The 19338-nt window shown below is 34.3% G+C and overlaps 1 protein-coding gene across 1 annotated transcript; it reads right to left on the reverse strand.

Moving 5' to 3' along the window:
* Positions 1–10379: 10379 nt before the first annotated feature.
* GCK72_012971 (uncharacterized protein) lies at positions 10380–15347 on the reverse strand (the record flags this gene model as incomplete). Its single annotated transcript, XM_053729543.1, has 7 exons — positions 10380–10528; positions 10572–10720; positions 10768–10888; positions 11056–11119; positions 11192–11279; positions 12391–12607; positions 15257–15347. The coding sequence occupies 7 exons, from the start codon at positions 15345–15347 to the stop codon at positions 10380–10382; spliced, it is 879 nt and encodes a 292-aa protein (XP_053584315.1).
* Positions 15348–19338: the final 3991 nt, after the last annotated feature.

Below are 19338 nucleotides of genomic sequence, written 5' to 3' on the forward strand. Positions count from 1 at the left end.
TGATTAAAAATATAAAAAAGTAAAATTCATTTATGTTTCAGGAAATAAACCAACAAAAAGTCATTTTTAAAGCCAAACTCCATCAATAGTCCATCAATAAAACCCAATTGTCCGTCACCTTTCTCCACAAAGTCAGGAATCTCGGACCACTGCTCCCGTTTAACAATCTTGTGGTGAGTATCTAACCTTCTAGAACATACGCTGAGAAATTATTCGAATTTCTCTGAAATTTTTGGTTGAAATGATGAAATCGCGCTTTATTGAAAAAAGAAAGTTCGCTAGAGCGCACTTACCATCCCAACGGTTTTCATGTTCAAGAGTAAGAAACTTGTAGTTTGTAGTTCATAATGTTTTTCTGTTTCTCATTTCAGTTTTTTTGAACAAAAAACATCGACGATTCGTTAGGGTCGTGTAAAACGAATCTGCTGTTCTAATTTCTTTTTTTTCCGAGGCGGCTAAAAATTTGAGGAAGGCTAGGTTAGCTGATGGAAAATTCTCCTGATTAGACGCAAAGTATTCACAAAATATTTATAAAAATGATGAAACCGAAAAATTTTCGGTTTTCAGGTTTTTTAAAATTTAGATCTAGGCTTTTTGAGATTAAGAGATTAGGTTGAAATTAGACGAAACACATGTTTTCCGTTTCATATTTCTCATAAAGTATTTGTTTTTTGTTACAATCCCGGTTGAGTCCTTAGGTAAGTCCGTTAATGCCATTCCATCATAATATCTGGTTGAGCTCCAGTTTTGGAACTAAGTTTCAGAAAATTTCCATTTCCTTAAATGCCAGGAATCACTTTTTTTTTAAAGTCAGACAACATATTACTTTAACAAAATTTTCGTGAACTTTACGACAGTTCAAAAACAGTAGGTAGGATTAGTTATATTGGGATCAAAACCGCCCTCTGGAGAATTACTTCTGTATTCTTTTCTCAGTTTTCAATTCTCCCCAGAAGTCCTAAAGACTGACATCGGTTTAATAAGTTTGTTGTTCTAAATGGGACATCTTAATTAACGTAATTAACATGACAACATCCAATTTTAGGTTCACTGAAAAGTCACAAGAAAATAATTTCTTTTGAATCATTATTTCTTATGAATAATCCCTATAAATCCTCGGCGTCAGTCGTTTTTTATAAACTCGAAACATTTCTGAATGTTGGTACAATCTTGGCAAGTTGTTTCATTTTATTTTGAAAATATTCAGCATTGAAAACCATAAATTATTGCATCCCGATTACTTCTCATTCATAATTGTTTTGCAAAGCAGCAATAATTACAGCAGGAAACTATTGGAAACTTTTTGGAATTCTTCGGAACAGTATCAATATATATAAATGAGTGGGACCAAATCTTTAACTCAATGTTTACCTGAACGATGGTTTGAAAATTTTTCTGTTTCAGAAAATAGTGAAGTTTGGAAAAATATATCAAACTTTCATTGGTCCACGGGTCTCCTTTCCGATTATTTTTGCAAGCATTTTTGTATTTTTTGAAAACAATGAGTTGGCTACTTTGTGTAACGAGATCGTGATAGCAAGTTTCTGTACTGTAGAAAATCATTTGGTAAAATTTTTCGAGCCCTTTTAAGGTGATCACATAATAAGAGTTGAATGATATTATTTTTCAATAAATCATTCAATTTCTCAGATTTCAGAAACTCAAGTTGTTGTTGAAAATTACTTTTCCAATAAAAATCATTGTTAAATATACTTTTTTTATTTGGTTTTTGAACGTTTTTGCATTCTTTACCATTACCGGCTAAAATTCTTTGCTTATTTTTGTGAATCCCTGAACATTAATTCGAACTTTTTCATAACCAGTCATAAAACGCTCAACTAAATTCCTGACTTGTCCATTCCTCTGGACTCAATTATGTGTGCTTTCAAATTTTATAATTGCCGAATTCTCTCTGTTTTTTCGCTACCAATTCGTTATCGGTTTCACTAGCCTGTACAAGAAACAGTTGTAAATGATGGTGTAGTTCGTCCGGTGGTAGTGTCATTCCCAAGTTCATAGTCATATCGTATATGTTTAGGGCTACTCCGACATTCCGTTTCAAAAGCTTGCAACCGGCAGCATCAGACCATGAATTCTATTTCCCCAGGGGCATTACTATACAAAGTTTCGAACTCACCTGTTTTATCATTTCCTGTCACCGTTCAATGTGATTTTTTTTTGCTGACTTTATGCATAACTTTAACTTGAAATTTGAGTAACCATGAAGTAGCAAATTAGAATATTCGGAACTTTTGTCAATTCTTTGGAACAGTAACTCACATAATATTCGGTTTCACTGTTTATTTCCAATACCGCATTGTAGACTCACCAAAGTAATCCGTTTTTTTTACAAAGGTTAGTGTCCACTGATTCCATTTTTAATTTTGACAAAAGATATAGCTCTACGCATTAAAATGATGCTTCTACTCAGGAAATTTATTAGATATCTGAAACATGGATATTTCACTCAGGCTGCACTGAACTCTTCCTGAGGTGCAATTTCACTTGGAATCGGAGACAACTTTTTGTGTGAAGACGTTATACTGACCACCGTCTTCTACGGAATCCAACTTATGTTTATCTGACAATCGACAATTCTGCGCATTTCTAGAAGGAAAATCCCCATAGTTATCTGTACCACTGTTGATACGGCTTGAAAGTTGATTCATATCAATTCCTCTATCATTTTCAAAGAAAACTCGTGTGGCACATATCGAAAGTATGTAAGTACAACATTCAACACGTACATTTCATAAGAATTGTGAAACCTATTTTTTTCTGAAAGGTAATTGGCACCAGTAATTAGGTCACTACTAATTCTGTTTCAATAGTGTATCTTCATTCAAAAAGTTTAAAATAAGTTTATTAGGGATACGATAGAAAAAAAACTATTGTACAAATCAGAGTGGAACTCCATAATTATCTCATTAAAGGGGGACACCGGTATTCCGAAAATTGAGATTTTTTGATATGAATCGACTCAGAATTTTGTGGAAAAAAGAAAAGTCTCTTGGAGCCAGGTCCAAAAATTAGTCTAAAACGATTTCAACATTTTTTCACGTGCACGGCGAGAGAATTTTACGTTGAAATATAATGAAAAATTCCATGCGAGAGGCCTTTTTTTGACACTTTGAGGCCTTATAACTCGTTTTAGACTAATTTTTGGACCTGGCTCCAAGAGACATTTCTTTTTTCCACAAAATTCTGAGTCGATCCATATCAAAAAATCTTTATTTTTTGAAAACCGGTGTCCCCCTTTAAAACCTCCACAGTGAGTTTTGACTTTTTTGAAGTTTCATTATTTAACATCCTTTGATTCGAGCTCTACTTATCCCCTCACAGACTATAGTTCACAAACTTTTTTATTTCGATCTAGCAGACTATCTCTCTTGTCCATTATTGTAAAAATTCACTTAATTTATCATAATCTTATATTTTGCTATCAAATATATATTCCAAGTCTTAAAATTTACCAGGCTTCTGAAACTTGGATATTTTTTGAGTTCGTTGATATTCATTAGTTGTTTAAGCAAATTATTACTTGGTAAATTAAAAACCACAATTCTCGTAAATTAATTTCGAAACGGTGATTTATACAGTAGCGAGCATAAGTGAGCACCCCTTCATACTTTTATGTGTAACTCTGCTGAATCGTGTCTGTTTTGCAAAAACTTTTTTTTGAAAGGTAGCCAAAGTATTCAGCATTAGGAAAATATGTTTTTTGAAAATTTTCCATAACTGATTTTTTCGATAATCGATTTTTCCTGATCTTGATTTGAAAATCCGAAAAAAAACTTTTTATTTTTCTCTTGGAGCTATTGAGTTTTTTTTTTCAAAATGTTGGAAAATAATCATATAAACAAAAAATTATGTTGAATCGGTTTCTTAAACTCTGACCATCGTGCTAGAGCTCCAGAAGTCAAAAGTAATGGTCACGGGAAAATCCTCATAACTCATCAAAAAATGCTCGAAATTTGTCGAAACATGTACCAAAAGACGTGTCTTGAGTTTTTCTACAAATCATCATTAAAAAGTCTTAATTTTTTAAAAATAACTTTTCTATTTTTTTTCACTAAAAAATGATTTTATTCCCATTTTTTCTCCATTTCCCGATATTTTCTGACTATAAAACGAGCATACTTTTCAAAAACTGGATAGAAAATGCTTTATCACATATAATAAAACACATATCTGTATTATTTGATCGTTTTATAGTCAGAAAATATCGGGAAATGGAGAAAAATGGGAATAAAATCATTTTTAGTGAAAAAAAATAGAAAAATTATTTTTTCAAAAATTAAAACTTTTTGATGATGGTTTGTAGAAAAAACTCAAAACACGTCTTTTGGTACATGTTTCGACAAATTTCGAGCATTTTTTGGAGCTCTAGCACGATGGTCAGAGTTTAAGAAACCGATTCAACATAATTTTTTGTTTATATGATTATTTTCCAACATTTTGAAACAAAAAACTCAATAGCTCCAAGAGAAAAATAAAAAGTTTTTTTTCGGATTTTCAAATCAAGATCAGGAAAAATCGATTATCGAAAAAATCAGTTATGGAAATTTTTCAAAAAACATATTTCTCTATTGCTGAATACTTTGGCTACCTTTCAAAAAAAAGTTTTTGCAAAACAGACACGATTCAGCAGAGTTACACATAAAAGTATGAAGGGGTGCTCACTTATGCTCGCTACTGTATATCTACTGACCCTATAACGAAGACATTCTGAATATGTTTAATAGTAAGCCACCAGGAACAACAAGAAAACAATTAAAGAGTAATGAAATATGCCTGTAACGGTAACTAGTTACTAAAAGTCGATAAGCAATTTCACCATTTCAATGTAGTTATTTCAGTTGATTATTGGAAGACGATGAGTTCCCGGTTCTATGAATATACCTGACATATTTTTCTTTTGAAGTTTGATAGCTTGATTTTTAAAAGATTGTCTGACACATTCCCTGGAACAATTTCATTAGCAAAATCTAGGCTTCTCAAAAAACTAGTGAAGGCTCATAGCTATGTGTGCCGTCAACAGATCTTCAGTTCACGTAAATATAATTCCTGTTATTTCACAAGATTAGAATGTTTTGGAATAGAAATCAACTTCTGCAATTTGTTCCTGCAGCGAGTTTGAAAAAATTTTCAATTTTCTACTAAATATAATCTAACGATATCAAAGCTAACACCAAACAACTAAAAATGGGTGTCTTGCTGTTTCGCGTTGTTTTTAACTTGAATAGCATCTAAAAATTTCCATTTCCTAACAGTTCAAACTGAAAACTTTAGAATAATATATTTCTAGGCAAAAAAATAATTTCTTAAATTTCTTGTTAGAACCATACTTGCCACGGGCCGGGCCGGACTTGAGTGACTTTTTTCCGAAAAACATGTTTTTTTCAGCAGTAATATTTGAAAAAGTGGTTTTTGGGGCGTTTTATGAAAAAATTCGATAGATTTAATGAATTTAATTAGTTCTGCAGTGAACTTAGTGATAAAAACACTTGAAAACTATTTTTGAGGTGCAAAAATTTTAAACAATTTTCCACCCGGGCCGGCAAAATTTTCCCTCGGCCCGGCCCGCCTGGTCGGTCCGTCAAATGACAAGTATGGTTAGAACGGAAGAAAAAGTAACTCTCGTGCCGACGGATGTTGGTTAATTAGCTGTGAAAAAATTTTAAAATTAATGATACAATCCAGAAAAAAACTGTTTCACTAGCTTCTGAAATATAAGTGTTTTTCTAAGAACCCATTTAGCGTTTATTTCAAACCGTGTCAATGATAGCTTCAGTTATAAAGCGTCGAAGAATTTCAAGGCAAATAACCAACAGTGTATGAAATTTAGTGCGAATTTTTCTGTTTCACATAGTTCATGAACGAGATTCGTGAATCAGGAAGTCACTATTGGTCGTATAATCTGTTCCTATTCTAAAATTCGGCTTGTTTCCCATCGGAAATAAGCCTGTTCTGTTGTTCACAGGTTTCTACTGTTTCTACTTGTCAGTAACTTTTATTCGACGTCTTCATGTTGTTTTGTGGTAAAAAAAACCATATAATGTTTTGTTGAATTTCGAACTAGAACTGTATTAAATGGACATTAAAAGCACTCAAAACAGTTTTTGAGAAAAAAATCTCTTTCCAAAACAGTGTTAAAATGTTGCACAAAATCCATCGATACTATGTTGCCTACATGTTTAGCAGCAAGGAAACAAATTTTTCATTGCATATTGTTTTTTATGTGTACTCACTCTTTTCGGATAATTTTCTGAGAAAAATTTGAATTGAGGCATTTCACGCGGTTTCAAACCAAAATTAAATTAAAGATATCTGTTACACTTAGTTTTGTCAAGGAAAAATATACGTTTTGAGCGCAGCTATAACTTTTAAGAATACATGTGACGTTGAATATCTGGGAATCAGAAAACTACTCTTTTTCATTGGAAGCATTTATCCCAGTAGCGATTTCGGATAATGCACTACTGAAGAGTATAAGTTTATATAAAAAACGTTTCATTGAAAAAGGTTTGTTGAAAAGTAATCGTAGACAGTTTTGGAACTTTTTCTCATGAGATTTTCTCGTTCGAAAACATAGACGTCAAAACTTTACCAGTGTAAATACGACAAGCATTCAAAAAAATGTAGTGTAGACCCACTGAAAAATGGAATTCTTGAGGAAATATACCGTAAAAACTCTATTTGAGTTGCCCTTCTATTTGAATTGCCCCTCTAATAGTGTTGCCCTCCGACGGACGCTTTGAACAATAGAGTTGCACCCCCTAATTGAATTGCCCCTCTAATAGAGTTGCCCCTCTAATAGAGGTGCCCCTGTCAGTACGCAAACACCGCGGTGACGAATCACTTGATGTCGATGAAATTTAAATTGATTAATCTCATTTCAATCCAATCTTGTTAAATTTGTTGTTTTCTTTTTAATTTTTAGTTTTTTTGTTAATTGAAGTTATAAAAATTACGCCTTAAAATTAAAATTTTATCTTAAAAAAACATTTTGAACAATAGAGTTGCACCCTCTATTTGAATTGCCCCTCTAATAGAGTTGCACTCCGACGGACGCTTTGAACAATAGAGTTGCATGCAACTCAAATAGAGTTTTTACGGTATTTGCCAATAAATTATTTTGTAAAATGGTTTTAATGACCTGATAAAACTTAAGGTAGTTATTTGAAACGGGAATTAATAAAGTGTTTCGAATAATTTTTAACTAGACCAACAATCACTTTTCTTAATTACTTAATTGTACAATCGCACAATGACGTACTCTGTTTCCTCACTTTTTCTTTTTTGCACTGTTTCACTACTATATTAAGACCATCAAATATTCAATAGTTTGATAATTTAATGCAATTTAGCACGCAAAAATTATGTAGTTGTATATCCAATTCAGAGTGTTACACGCATCATACTTGTCAAATCACGGGCCGGCCCGCGGGCCGGCCCGGGCCGGGCCGGGCCGGGCCGGGCCGGGCCTGCTGAAAATTTCAGGGCCCGGAACCAAAAAATTATTTTTGAAAAATAGAATTGAAAGTCTTGGAAATTAAATTTTTTCTTCGGTCTATACTAAATCAAGGTCGGGGGATTCGATTAGACTACTTTCAGAAGCCTCCAGCAAGTTCTTGATCCTGATTCTGATCATCGGCTGATCATCACAGAGACTTTGAGAGGCTCAAAGTTTATAGTGACAAAATAACTTATTCTGACAATTTCCGTTTGCACTTGTTGTCTTTTTATAATTTCTAATCAATAATATGTTTGCCATAAAGTAGTAAACGAAAAAACAATGGGAAAACGACGAAAATTTTTTTTTTCAATATTTTGACGGGCCGAACGGGCCGGGCCGGGTCGGAAGATTTTTTTAGCGGGCCCGGCCCGGCCCGGCCCGGCCCGGCCCGTGACAAGTATGACACGCATAATTTGAAAGTGTTACTTAGTGTTTCTTACCAATGATACTCTTTAACATTTTTTTTTCTTACCAATGATACTGAAAACAATAAATTGCTTTATAGAATCGATTTCAATAAAAACTTTCAAATATATAACCATCATCTAAATTTCTCTCAGCCGGAGTGAAAAATGTGCACGATTTTTTCTCAATTTTTTTGAAATTTTCATCAAAAAGTAGTTAAGATTCTCAAATATTCTCGTACGCTTCAATTTTTATCGATGTTCCAAAAAAAAGAAAATATTAACAAGATTTAAAATCCAGGTTGAACTAATTTCAAAATGAAGCTTCGGGATAACAGGTTATTACACAGTCAAAACTTATTTCCCACTTTACAGATACGAGTAACAGCAAATGAATTTTTATGCTTGTTGTTTCACGGTATATATATATTTATAGAGAGAAATTAAACTAAAGATATTGGTTTCCGAAATTCCGTTCTTTTCTCAAACGTGGAATACCGTCTAAATGTTGGGAAAAATGCTGGTCAATTTGAAACTCATAATTTGATTCCTATTAGAGTGTCGTCTCGCGAGAATCAGTTACAGCACTTTGCGAGAATTTCAGCTGAATCCAGCATATTCTCGTCTCGTTCTGTCTCGTTTTGTCCAGCATAAATTTCAGCATATTCTCGTTCAGCATAGTTCAGCAAAGTTCAGTTCAGCAAAAGTTCAGTTACAGCATATTCCAGCACGTTTCATTTATTTTTCATTCCCGCATAATTTTACGCTGGACATTGCGAGAATCTCGCGAGACAAACGTGGTCATTCTTTTGTATAAATAATATAATTTTGACGTTTCTACTCATTTTTTCATGCAAATTTTTACGAAATGAATGTTGAAAATAAAGCAAAATTGACATTGTTAGAACCGTGACCTTCGAAAAAAGTTCAAAATGAAGGAACACTGTACTTGATTCACAATGAAAGATCACGGAAATAACAATTTAGCATAATTTTTCTATTTTTCTCACATAAAAATAATTCACGTTCGTCTCGCGAGATTCTCGCAATGTCCAGCAAGAAATCATGCGGGAATGAAAAATAAATGAAAAATAGATGAAACTTTTGCTGAACTGAACTTTGCTGAACTATGCTGAACGAGAATATGCTGAACTTTATGCTGGACAAAACGAGACAAAACGAGACGAGACGATTGCGAGAATATGCTGGAATCAGCTGGAATCGTCTCGCGATACGACACTCTAATTCCTATACAAAAAATATAAATTCAATTCACTTGAGATGAATACGATTTATATCTATATCACCCCATAACGATGAAGTTCTAAGAGTTACACGTTGAACAACAAGAAAACAACTAAAAAGCTATAAAATCTGTTTGTAACGGTAACTAGTTGATAATATAACGTCAAATCTTGTAGGAAAACAACATTTTCTGGAAGTTTCCAGTTTCAAATAACTATTAAGATTTTTCATCTGCCTTTTGAATTACTTGGTAGTATAGTTCCGGTAAAACACCATGTCGACCTGACATTTCAAGTTAAAAAAAAGTTACTTTCCTGCCTCGGAATCTAATCCCTGAGAGCAACAACAAAACATTTTGAAAACTGCAACTTACTGTTTCATCCAAAAGATATACACTTTAACTATTAGCAGCCCATCCTTTCTTACAACTGCGATCCACTTCAAACGAGAGAGTATCGGCGAGAGACGCAGAGTTTTGTTGTGGCGCGAAACAGATTTTCTACATTTTTGATCTATTTTTCATAATTTTCTCTTGGAAGTTGGCAAAAAAGATTATAAAAACTTGTGAAAATAGGTCAAAAATGGTGAAAATCTGTTTCGCGCCAGAAAATACTCTGCGTCTCTCGCCGATACTCTCTCGTTTGAGGTGGGGCGCGGTTGTAACTTAAATGCTCGGCTAATATGACGGGTATAATTATTTTGCGCAAATAGTATAATCATATGCTGCTATCTAACAATTTTGGAGAATAAAAATTATTTTGATGTATTAGCGGCTCACGCCTTCTTACAACTGCGCACCACCGCAAACGAGAGAGTATCGGCTAGAGACGCAGAGTTTTTACTGGCGCGAAACAGATTTTCACTATTTTTGATCTAATAAATTTTCACATGTTCTAAAAATTTTTTTGCCAATTTCCGAAAGAAACCTATGAAAAATAGATCAAAAATAGTGAAAATCTGTTTCGCGCCAGAAAAACTCTGCGTCTCTAGCCGATACTCTCTCGTTTGCGATGGAGCGCACTTGTAAGAAAAATGTTCTGCTAATATCTTATTTCTAAAAAGATAACGTTGTAATCTAGCGTTTCTATACGAATTGCAGTTTCAAACAACTATAAAATGTTTTCCGTCTCTCAACTTCAGTTGCTGTGTTTAAACAAAAAATCAAAAATAAAAACAATTTATTCAGATCCATAAAGTCAACGAAATGCCATTTATTTGAGCCAAACTCCATCAACAGTGACCAGTTGTCCGTCTCGTTTCTCCACGGTATCAGGCATCTTGAACCAATGTTCTCCTTCAACAATCTTGTGGTGAGTATCGAGCCACGAAGCACTTGCACCGAAGAATGGTCCGAATTTCTCTGAAAATTTTCCTTTTAATGATGTTCACTAGAGCGCATTTACCATCGCAAGCCAATGGGCAGCTAGGGAAAGTAGTCTTGACGAAAACCTTATTCTGTTCACAAGCCCACCACGTGGCAACTCCATTTTCACGGCGACATGAGGCAGCCTGGAATGGAGCGGACCAGCAGTTCATGAGATCTTGACCGTATCTGAATAATTGAGTTTCTGGAAAATGCGCTCTACAGATAAAACGTACTTGCAACCGTTGGTAGCGTCATTGGCGGTGTTAGTGATATAGGTTTGGACGCATCCTTGGAGAATGTTCTGTCGAGTGTTGAGAACACGTTGTGGGCAGGTGAGACCTTCGTGTTCGAGGGCTGAAATTTTATAGTTTGTAGTTAAGCTGCACATTTTTTTCTGTTACTAATTAGTCTTATTTTTCGAAAGAAAAAATCGCCGGTTATTGAACACAATGAGGAACCTTGCAACTTATTTTTTCCATCTGTTTTTCACAAAACAATATTCTCCTCCCGCCCTTACTTACTATTAATTCCTGGGCCACAATTGAAGGACGAGTATTGTCGGTAGGTGGCTTCCACGGCGTAAGCCTATAATTATACCATCATTTTCTCCCTGTTTTTTTGCCTGTTCGAACACAATTTTTCTTGTTTTTTACTTACATTGTTAATGTCTGTTTTCTTGATCAAATTCGAAATATCAAGACATCCACGGTTTCCGTGCATGCAGAGATTGAAGGTCTCGAGGCTGCTGAAAATTGGGAAATTTTTGATTTGACTGAGATTGGTTCATTAAGCTTAAAACAATCTTCAAAACATTTCTGGAAATGTTGAAACGTAGAATTTTAGGGATTTTCTAATTCTAGAAGCATTAATAATTTTTCCGTTTCTTGTTTGTAATAAACTGAAGACCATTAGAATTAATTTAGTGAGAAATGTTCAGCTCGAACTATTATCTATTCATACGTATTCGTATATTGACTAAAACACCGCAAAATGAGAATCTATTGCAGTCTCAATTGCAGTCTCAAACTTTTCATAAACTTTTGTGACTGTTTTGAAACAGTAAGATAATTTCTTCGCGTTGTGAGTAAACCCGAAAGACCGCGCTGTAGAAAACGGTGAAAAAATTGCGAGAATTATTTGATGGTATACCCCACAAGTTAATTGAAGTTAGCGAAACCGTCAATGAAAAAGCATAGCTTGTTACGAAAAGCAAATCAGGGAACAACTTTTACCATTTCAAAGTAATGACTTTATGCAGAAGCCAAAAGAGAAAAAAAATCTAGAAATTCAATAATCAGACTGGGCACAGAAAAACTATGTTCTATTGCACACGGCCTCAGCTTGTTATCAACATGAAATCAATGTGCAACTTTTACCATTTCAAGGTGACGACTTTACGCAGAAGCCAAAATGGAGAAAGTTTTAGAATTTTGAAGTTGAGTTCTCGTATTATTCACATAAATCTTTGTAGGCAGTATATTTAAAATTCGTAGATGCCCGAAGTGGATATTCTCAGGCTATAGTCGGGATGTATTGTTTTATCTTGTCGGGAAAAGCCTTATTAGAATTCGATAATTTTTCATCTTATTCACTCGGTGGTGAAACATCGAAATTTTTGAAGACGGTGGCTAAAATGCTTGAAAGTTTTAAGTTTTCTTCGTGCAGTTAATCATCTATACGATCGCGACCTCCACTACGATATGGTTCACAATTTTTTGTCTCTAACAGAATTCACTATTTTTCCGATCCTTGGTGTCCACTGATTTCAATGTAACTTTGTAAAAAATACATTCAGAGACGTATTGAGATTTTAGTGAATCTCACGAAATTCCCATCTTATCTGAAACAGTACTCACTTGCAAACAGTCAACATATCAGCAGTCTGTCCTGGATTTCTTCCGAACATGTACAAGAAATAGTTGTACATGATGGTGTAGTCCTTGAATAGCTGAGCAGATACGGTGTCATTCAATCCCAAGTTCATGGCCATGTTGTATTGACACGCTTGGAATTTCGCGTCGACGCATGACAAGTCTTGAGCGTAGCTGAAAGTGGAGGCGAGAAGAAGGCAGGCTGGAATTGGGAAAGAATTTAAATTTGAAAGAGAGACACATTAGTCGTTTGATATTGAATTGGTTCTGATGTTTAGAAACCGGGGAAGTTATTTTTGCAGTTTCAGAACATTTCTAAAGTGAGCATTGAAATTTGGGTTTCATTAAACAGACATAATTTGGACTTTATAGGATACAAGGTTTGTTCCGACATTTTGACAATAAACGCTGGCAGCTTCAAAAAATTCTGCAAGCATAACTGTTATAATTTTATTAGTTGAAGCTCAACTTATTCGTCAAGCTTAATGCGGAAATCATAATTTTTTTTTAATTTTTCGAAAAAGCTTACGGAAATGCATATTCCAATAAAATGATCCCTGTTGTCAGTGATAAACCTTCTTTTATACCAAACTAATCCCGCTTTGAAACATTGATATATGTTGAACTTTCAAACAGAAAATGGTTTGTAAGGTAAGATTGCATTCTAGAAATTCTCAAATTCACGCACAAACTTCTCGATGAGATTTCAATACGTCGACACAAATTCGTCGCAAATGCCTTTAATTTGAATTTGTTTTCCGCGAGATTCTGGGAGGCGCTGCGGTCGCGTCGCGAGCGCCACTGATATCTCTGTTAATCCTCATTTTTATGAAAAATAACTGAGCAAACAGGTACCTGTGCACCTATTTATTGTATTTAAGAGAAAGTTATATGAAAATTTAAACTACAGGAGCCCGAAAATTGATTTTGGCACGGTGCCAGAAGTCTACTGTAACCCTAAGATTCGCGTTTATCAGTAGAGAGCGTCAAATGAAAGCGATTTCGGACAACCCTGCTTGACGAGATGCTTTTTCCCGACTAGTTCAGTTCTAAGTAGTCACTTCGACAACGGATTGCTAGCAACCAAGTACATAATGGATACTCGTGCAAAAATAATGTACTACTTGAAACTGAAAATTTTGAACCGCTGTTAGTGTTAATTCTTACTATTTCAAGTTTTTCTCAAGTTTCATAACTACTGATAAAAATTTATTTTTCTAAAACTATTCCAATCAGTAGTCTGAAATAAGTGTCAAAGTGCTATAGCTTTTTGAAACAAAAACATGATTTGCTTCTGTTTCATTGAAAAAATATGGTTTCAAAAATAATTAAGGTTACATTCGAATTTCTAATTGTTCAACTCAATATCAAAATTTTCTGTTGGAAAAATGGTTTTTCCAAAATGGAAAAAATAGATTTTATGAAAACGTTCAATGATAAAGACTCAATTGGGCTTCTGTAACACACCTTCCTTCAGAACAAATGATTATGCTGAAACAGCTTTTTGAAAACTAATTGAACACACTTTAATATTTCTCAAGAATACGCAGTTTCACACACCCCATATTCTTTTCATAGAGAGCTTTTTTTCAGTTATAGAGCTGTGGAATGAGCTTTGAACAAAAAACATTTTCGAAGTTGACTCGCATGTGGAAGTGTTTTTAAAAACTTATAGAACTAGAGTTAGTTAGTTGAAACATAATTATTATAAATTGCCTCAAATACTTAGTAGGCAGCTTGTTTAGCTCATACAATTACTACCGACATCTTTCTTAGGTCTCGTAGGATTTTGCGGTTGTACGTTGTTATTATGATTTTCCAAATCTGACAGATTTGATGATCTAAAGTTAAGCTTACAAATAGCTGTGAGCAGTTGTAACGGTATTTAAAAGTCTTTTTTTTCCATTAACCCGTTTTTGCCGTGATCAGCTCAAATGCATCCTTTCGGGGACATGGTTTGTAACGGGAGTGTTAGAAAAGGATCTTTGAATATATGAACAGGAATTTTTTAAATTGAATACACTGATTTTCTATGAAAAGATGAAGAAAATTCTGTTTCAAATAACTTGTAAAAAAGTGTATTTACATAGGATTTTGTTAAGTTTTGTACAAAAACGATCTTCGAAAGATTAACATTTTGTGAACTGACATTTTAAGGTTCTACATATCGGGAATTTAACTTAGGAAGCTCAATCCATTATTGAAAATATAGCGCTCAAAATCGGAAAAGCATGAGGCACCCCTAGAAATTCTCACAATTTTCAGCTCGATTACACTCAAAACACTTTTTCTCAGAAAAAAGAGACAATTCAACGAAGGATCCAAGATCATTATTAGTATTCCACAAACCATATATAGGAAACAGAAGATACATTTTGGTATTCACTATTTCTTCAGACATGAGTATGGAGAATAAATTCTGAACGAACTGATTACTCTAGCTTTTGTTTGGGGTTCACTAGCCTAATCTTATCCAGAATTTATTGACAAATAAAGATTTTTCAGCATAATGACCCGTCTTTGAAACAGAAAATTTAGAGTATGCGAATTAGAAAAAAGTTTGGGAACATTTTGACCCGCGGTTCGAAACTGTTTTCAAAATAAGGAGACGAATACAGAATTTTGTAGAACAACTGCCAAATGTTCACTGTTTTTCAAAGTGAGTATAAACACTACTTTTTTTTCTATGTAGTATTCGCAGTAATTTAGGACTTCCCTATCTCCTCAACAAAAAAATTCAAACTCACCGAGTACAGCTAAACCTTTCGTCATCGTGAAAACAGTTCTAGCCCAGTAACAAACCCAGAACTGACTGAAAACTGACACAATTTCGTGTCGTCGTGGCACTTACACACACCATCTCGTTTTATCAGACTCTCATAAAAATCGTTATCACTGAGTTTTGAGTGTCGGCATGCGACGAGAGCCAACACAAATGGCATTAAAAAGTGGCATACTTTTGGAGGTGACGACCGTTTTTAAGTTAGGGAGGAGTGGGGAAAAGATAGGTGTGGTTATGTGTGTTTTTGAAAGAAATTGAGAAGCGTGACTGAACATTTTGAAATTGGGGGGGAGAGGTGAACAAAGCAGAGATTTTTAATTTAATGTTATTATAGCAAAGCCCCTGTTTCTAATAAGTGATAAACTTGTAGCAGTTGAAACAACTTATTCGTTTTTCAAATTCGTAGGTGGTTTCCAACATTAATTGGTATTCTATTTTTTCACTTGCTAAATATTAGCGCCGCAGGGTTCTAACAACTGCGCCCCACCGAAGTCTCCTAAAATGTCTCTATTTCTCTGCATCTCTCAATTTCCCATCTTATTTCCCTCAGTTTCAGTAGAGAGAGCAGTTGTCAGAACGCTGTGGTGCTAATATCTGTGTAGGAAAATCAAAAATCATCGAGTTGTAAGAAGCGCTGCGGATGTGCGTTTACGTTATCCACCTCAGATGTTAAAAAAAGCTAGTCAGTAAAACTGGAGCTCTGTTTCTAATAAGTCTTATTAATGTAACAGTTATAAGATTTTCAGTGTACATCTCGCAAACTTTCAAGAAACAGATTCAATTTATTCAATGTTTCTGTGACTTGTAAACTGAAATGACACTTGGAAGAGCTTTTAAAACGGTGTTCCATTCTTCTGGAGCATTGAAAATCATAGAATTGTAAAAACGCCTTCGCCTACGCCTGCCCCAATGCTTCGAAGATAAAATCAATTTTTTTTTAAGTGTGTGAAACCGAAAAAATGCAACATCTTTCGCCAAAGGTAATAAAAATGAAAAATATTTAGAGAATAATGGAAGTTACCTGAAACATTTTATAATTTTCGCTCTGCTGCTGCATCTAACGGAATGAATAATTCACTCCCATTTTTAAAAGTCTTGAAAACCAAAGGAAACGGTGAAAATTAGGATTTTTACTTATGCGAGAAAGCAGTGGTAGTCGTTTTTTTTTCTGTGATCCGTAGTCGTAAAATTTATTTGACTTGTGTGAAGTTCCTTTTTCTTCAATCACTTTCCCATAATTACCATTTCAAGCAAAGTGACACTGTTCCAATTTGTTGTGTGTTTGTTATAGTTTCAGTGTTTCTTGACTCATCGCATTTTTATCTTTTCTTGTATTGGCATGACTTATAGATCGAATTTGATAACAAAACAGCTAAAAACTATGGTCTTCCTAAAATCTGCGTGAAACAGTAAAAATTGCAACTTGTGCTGAAAAATGAGACAATACCACTGAAAGTTTATTATTTTTATTTTTTATACTGCTATTAACATGAGACTATGATAACGGAAAAACTGCAGTTCATCTAACGATGAAACAGGAGATCATTTGTATAATTTATGTGTAATAGTTATGGATCTATTAGCAAAAAAGAATAAACTTTTCAGCTCTTCCCATGTTTCCTACTTCCTACTCTAACAATATTCCTCATCATTGAACTACAAAAAGCGAGAAAACACCAGAAAACTTTTTTTCTAGTAGTAAAAATAGTTTTTTGCTTTTTTGCTGACTTATGAATAGGTACTTTGAGCAACTCAGCGCACTACACGACTTTGTCAAATTCCAATAAAATGTCCTCTTCGAAACATAAACTTTTTGTTTCACTTTAGATTTTGGGAATTTATTAATACGGTCTTTTTGATGATTTCAACATGACCTTTGAACACCCAGTTGAAAAAGGGAGTCTTCAAGATGTATCATGTGAAAATTTTCCAGCTCCTCCATTCCTTCTTATACTCTCTGACCCACATGAACTGTTTTTGCAAAAGTATCAGCAGATGTATTTTTGTCTCAATTTCGACCGAATTTTGATTTGTTTTCGAAAGGTAGAAAACAACCTACTGAAACATGATTCACCCATTTGTTTCTGTGAGCAAGTTTTCCGGTACACTACTTGACCCACATGAACTCTGCTTTCAAAAACTACTAGCAGGTGGTTCTTTGTGTCAAACATTTGCCGTCAATGATCAACTCCAAAAGGGAGTTTCCAGCTGTCTAATGCTTTTTCACATCCATAAGTTAGTTATGTTGATGTATACAGTCTCCATTGTTTTTTGAGTAAGATTTTTTTCTAAAAACCAATCGTTAGCAGCATGGACGCTCGTTGAATGTTGGTCGGAAGAAACAGTAGAAGTTGTACATTTCAGCAACTGATTAATGGTTTTTCCAATATTGATGAGAAACACTGCAACTGATATACAGTACCGCTCAAAAGCTTTCGTTGTTTTCAGTGCAGAATTACCAGGTTTGATAGTGCATTTCGGTGTCACCTGATTGTCAGAAGAATTTTATTTTGCATGGGTTAGACAGAGCAAAAACATCACATCATTTTTGTAGTTGACCCCTTTTTTGTAGAGACACTATCTTGAAAGTTACAGGTTCTCGAAGTGAAAAGTTCCAAAACTTCGCACAAAAAAAAAACTCGTCGGACGATCAGGTGATACCAAAAATTCACTATCAAACCTGGTATTTATCTTACTGAAAACAGCCAGAGTTGATATCCTTTTGAGCGGTACTGTAAGTGTTCTGGAAAAATAATACCACTCATCCAGTTGTACTCCTCAATAACTCGTATTATATTGTGGGACTATTATCAATAATACATATGGCATGTTTCGCAGTGATGTTAATTGTCTCGGGGAGAAAATTTGTCTCAATTGATAATGCTGACGTTGATTATCTTCAACAACGAGCGCAACTAACTAATTCTCTACAGTCCCGTGTAAGGAATAATAAGAAAAACGTTCCACAAAGACGGTTTGCGTTTTTTCAGGCTAGGGTTCTACAATTTGTGATCAGTGAACTGAAAAATGATTTACTCTAGAATTGTTGTGGTACGTTGAAGAAACGGAGAATGTCTAACTAAAAAGTTTCTCGGTTTCCAAAAGAACACCATGAATGGGATGAATGTTGTCTAGTTCATTGAACTTTTTGTTTTTCAGAAATTTATATGAAAACTTTTTGAAACATGACTTACCCGATTTTTCCTGCTAACAATTTCCTTGTTTTACATCTACACAAACTCTGCTTCAAATATACCTGCTAATATTTTTTTCACATATGTTATACATGTTGATTGTCTAAAATATCATTCAACTTTTCCGACCACATTTATTGTAAATGTGGTCGGAAATCCATCGGAAGCTGAAATCGCGCTTGCTGAATGTTGGTTGGAAGAAACAGTAGAAGTTGAACTTTTTATACTTTTCGGTTTCATAGAATAGTGTTTGAAACAAATATTGCAGTTTCATAAAAATGTTAAGAGTTTGATTAAAATCGATCTGAGGTCCTTCTAAAGTTTTGAAAACGTGAATTTTTCATCGTTCCTATTAATCAGATCCCTCGTATTATATTTCGAGACAATTAACATTGACACATATTCCATGTTTCACATTGCTGTTAATTGGCCCGGGCATAAATTTATCTCAATTGATCGAATGTGGAACAATAAACACAACTAACAACTAATTCATAAACTGTCGTGCGAGAAAAAATAAGAAAAACATACCAAAATAATGGTTCGCTATTTTTTAGTCTAGGGTTCGGAACCATTTATGAGAAATGGATTGAAAAATAAATTATTCTAGATTTTTTTACTCCATAGAAACGGAAAATGTCTAACTAAAAAGCTTCTGGGTTCCCAAATGGGCTCCAATTGTTTGAGGCTGGTTATATATGTATCAAGAAATATATTAAGCTTCTTCAATTGTTGTTTCATTTCAGAAATGTACATGAAACCTTTTTGAAACACGACTTACCCAATTTTTTCTGCTTACAATTTTCTCGTTGTATACCTACACAAACCCCGTTTTTAAAAATGCCAGCAGGTGGATTATTGTGTCAAACACGTGTCGTCAATGATCAACTCCAAATCCAAATTTCCAGTGTTGTTTCTCATGCATTAAGCATGCTGGATGTCAACTGAGAGTGTGTA

This window comes from Caenorhabditis remanei, chromosome IV, assembly GCF_010183535.1.
Source record: "Caenorhabditis remanei strain PX506 chromosome IV, whole genome shotgun sequence".
NCBI lineage: Eukaryota > Metazoa > Nematoda > Chromadorea > Rhabditida > Rhabditidae > Caenorhabditis > Caenorhabditis remanei.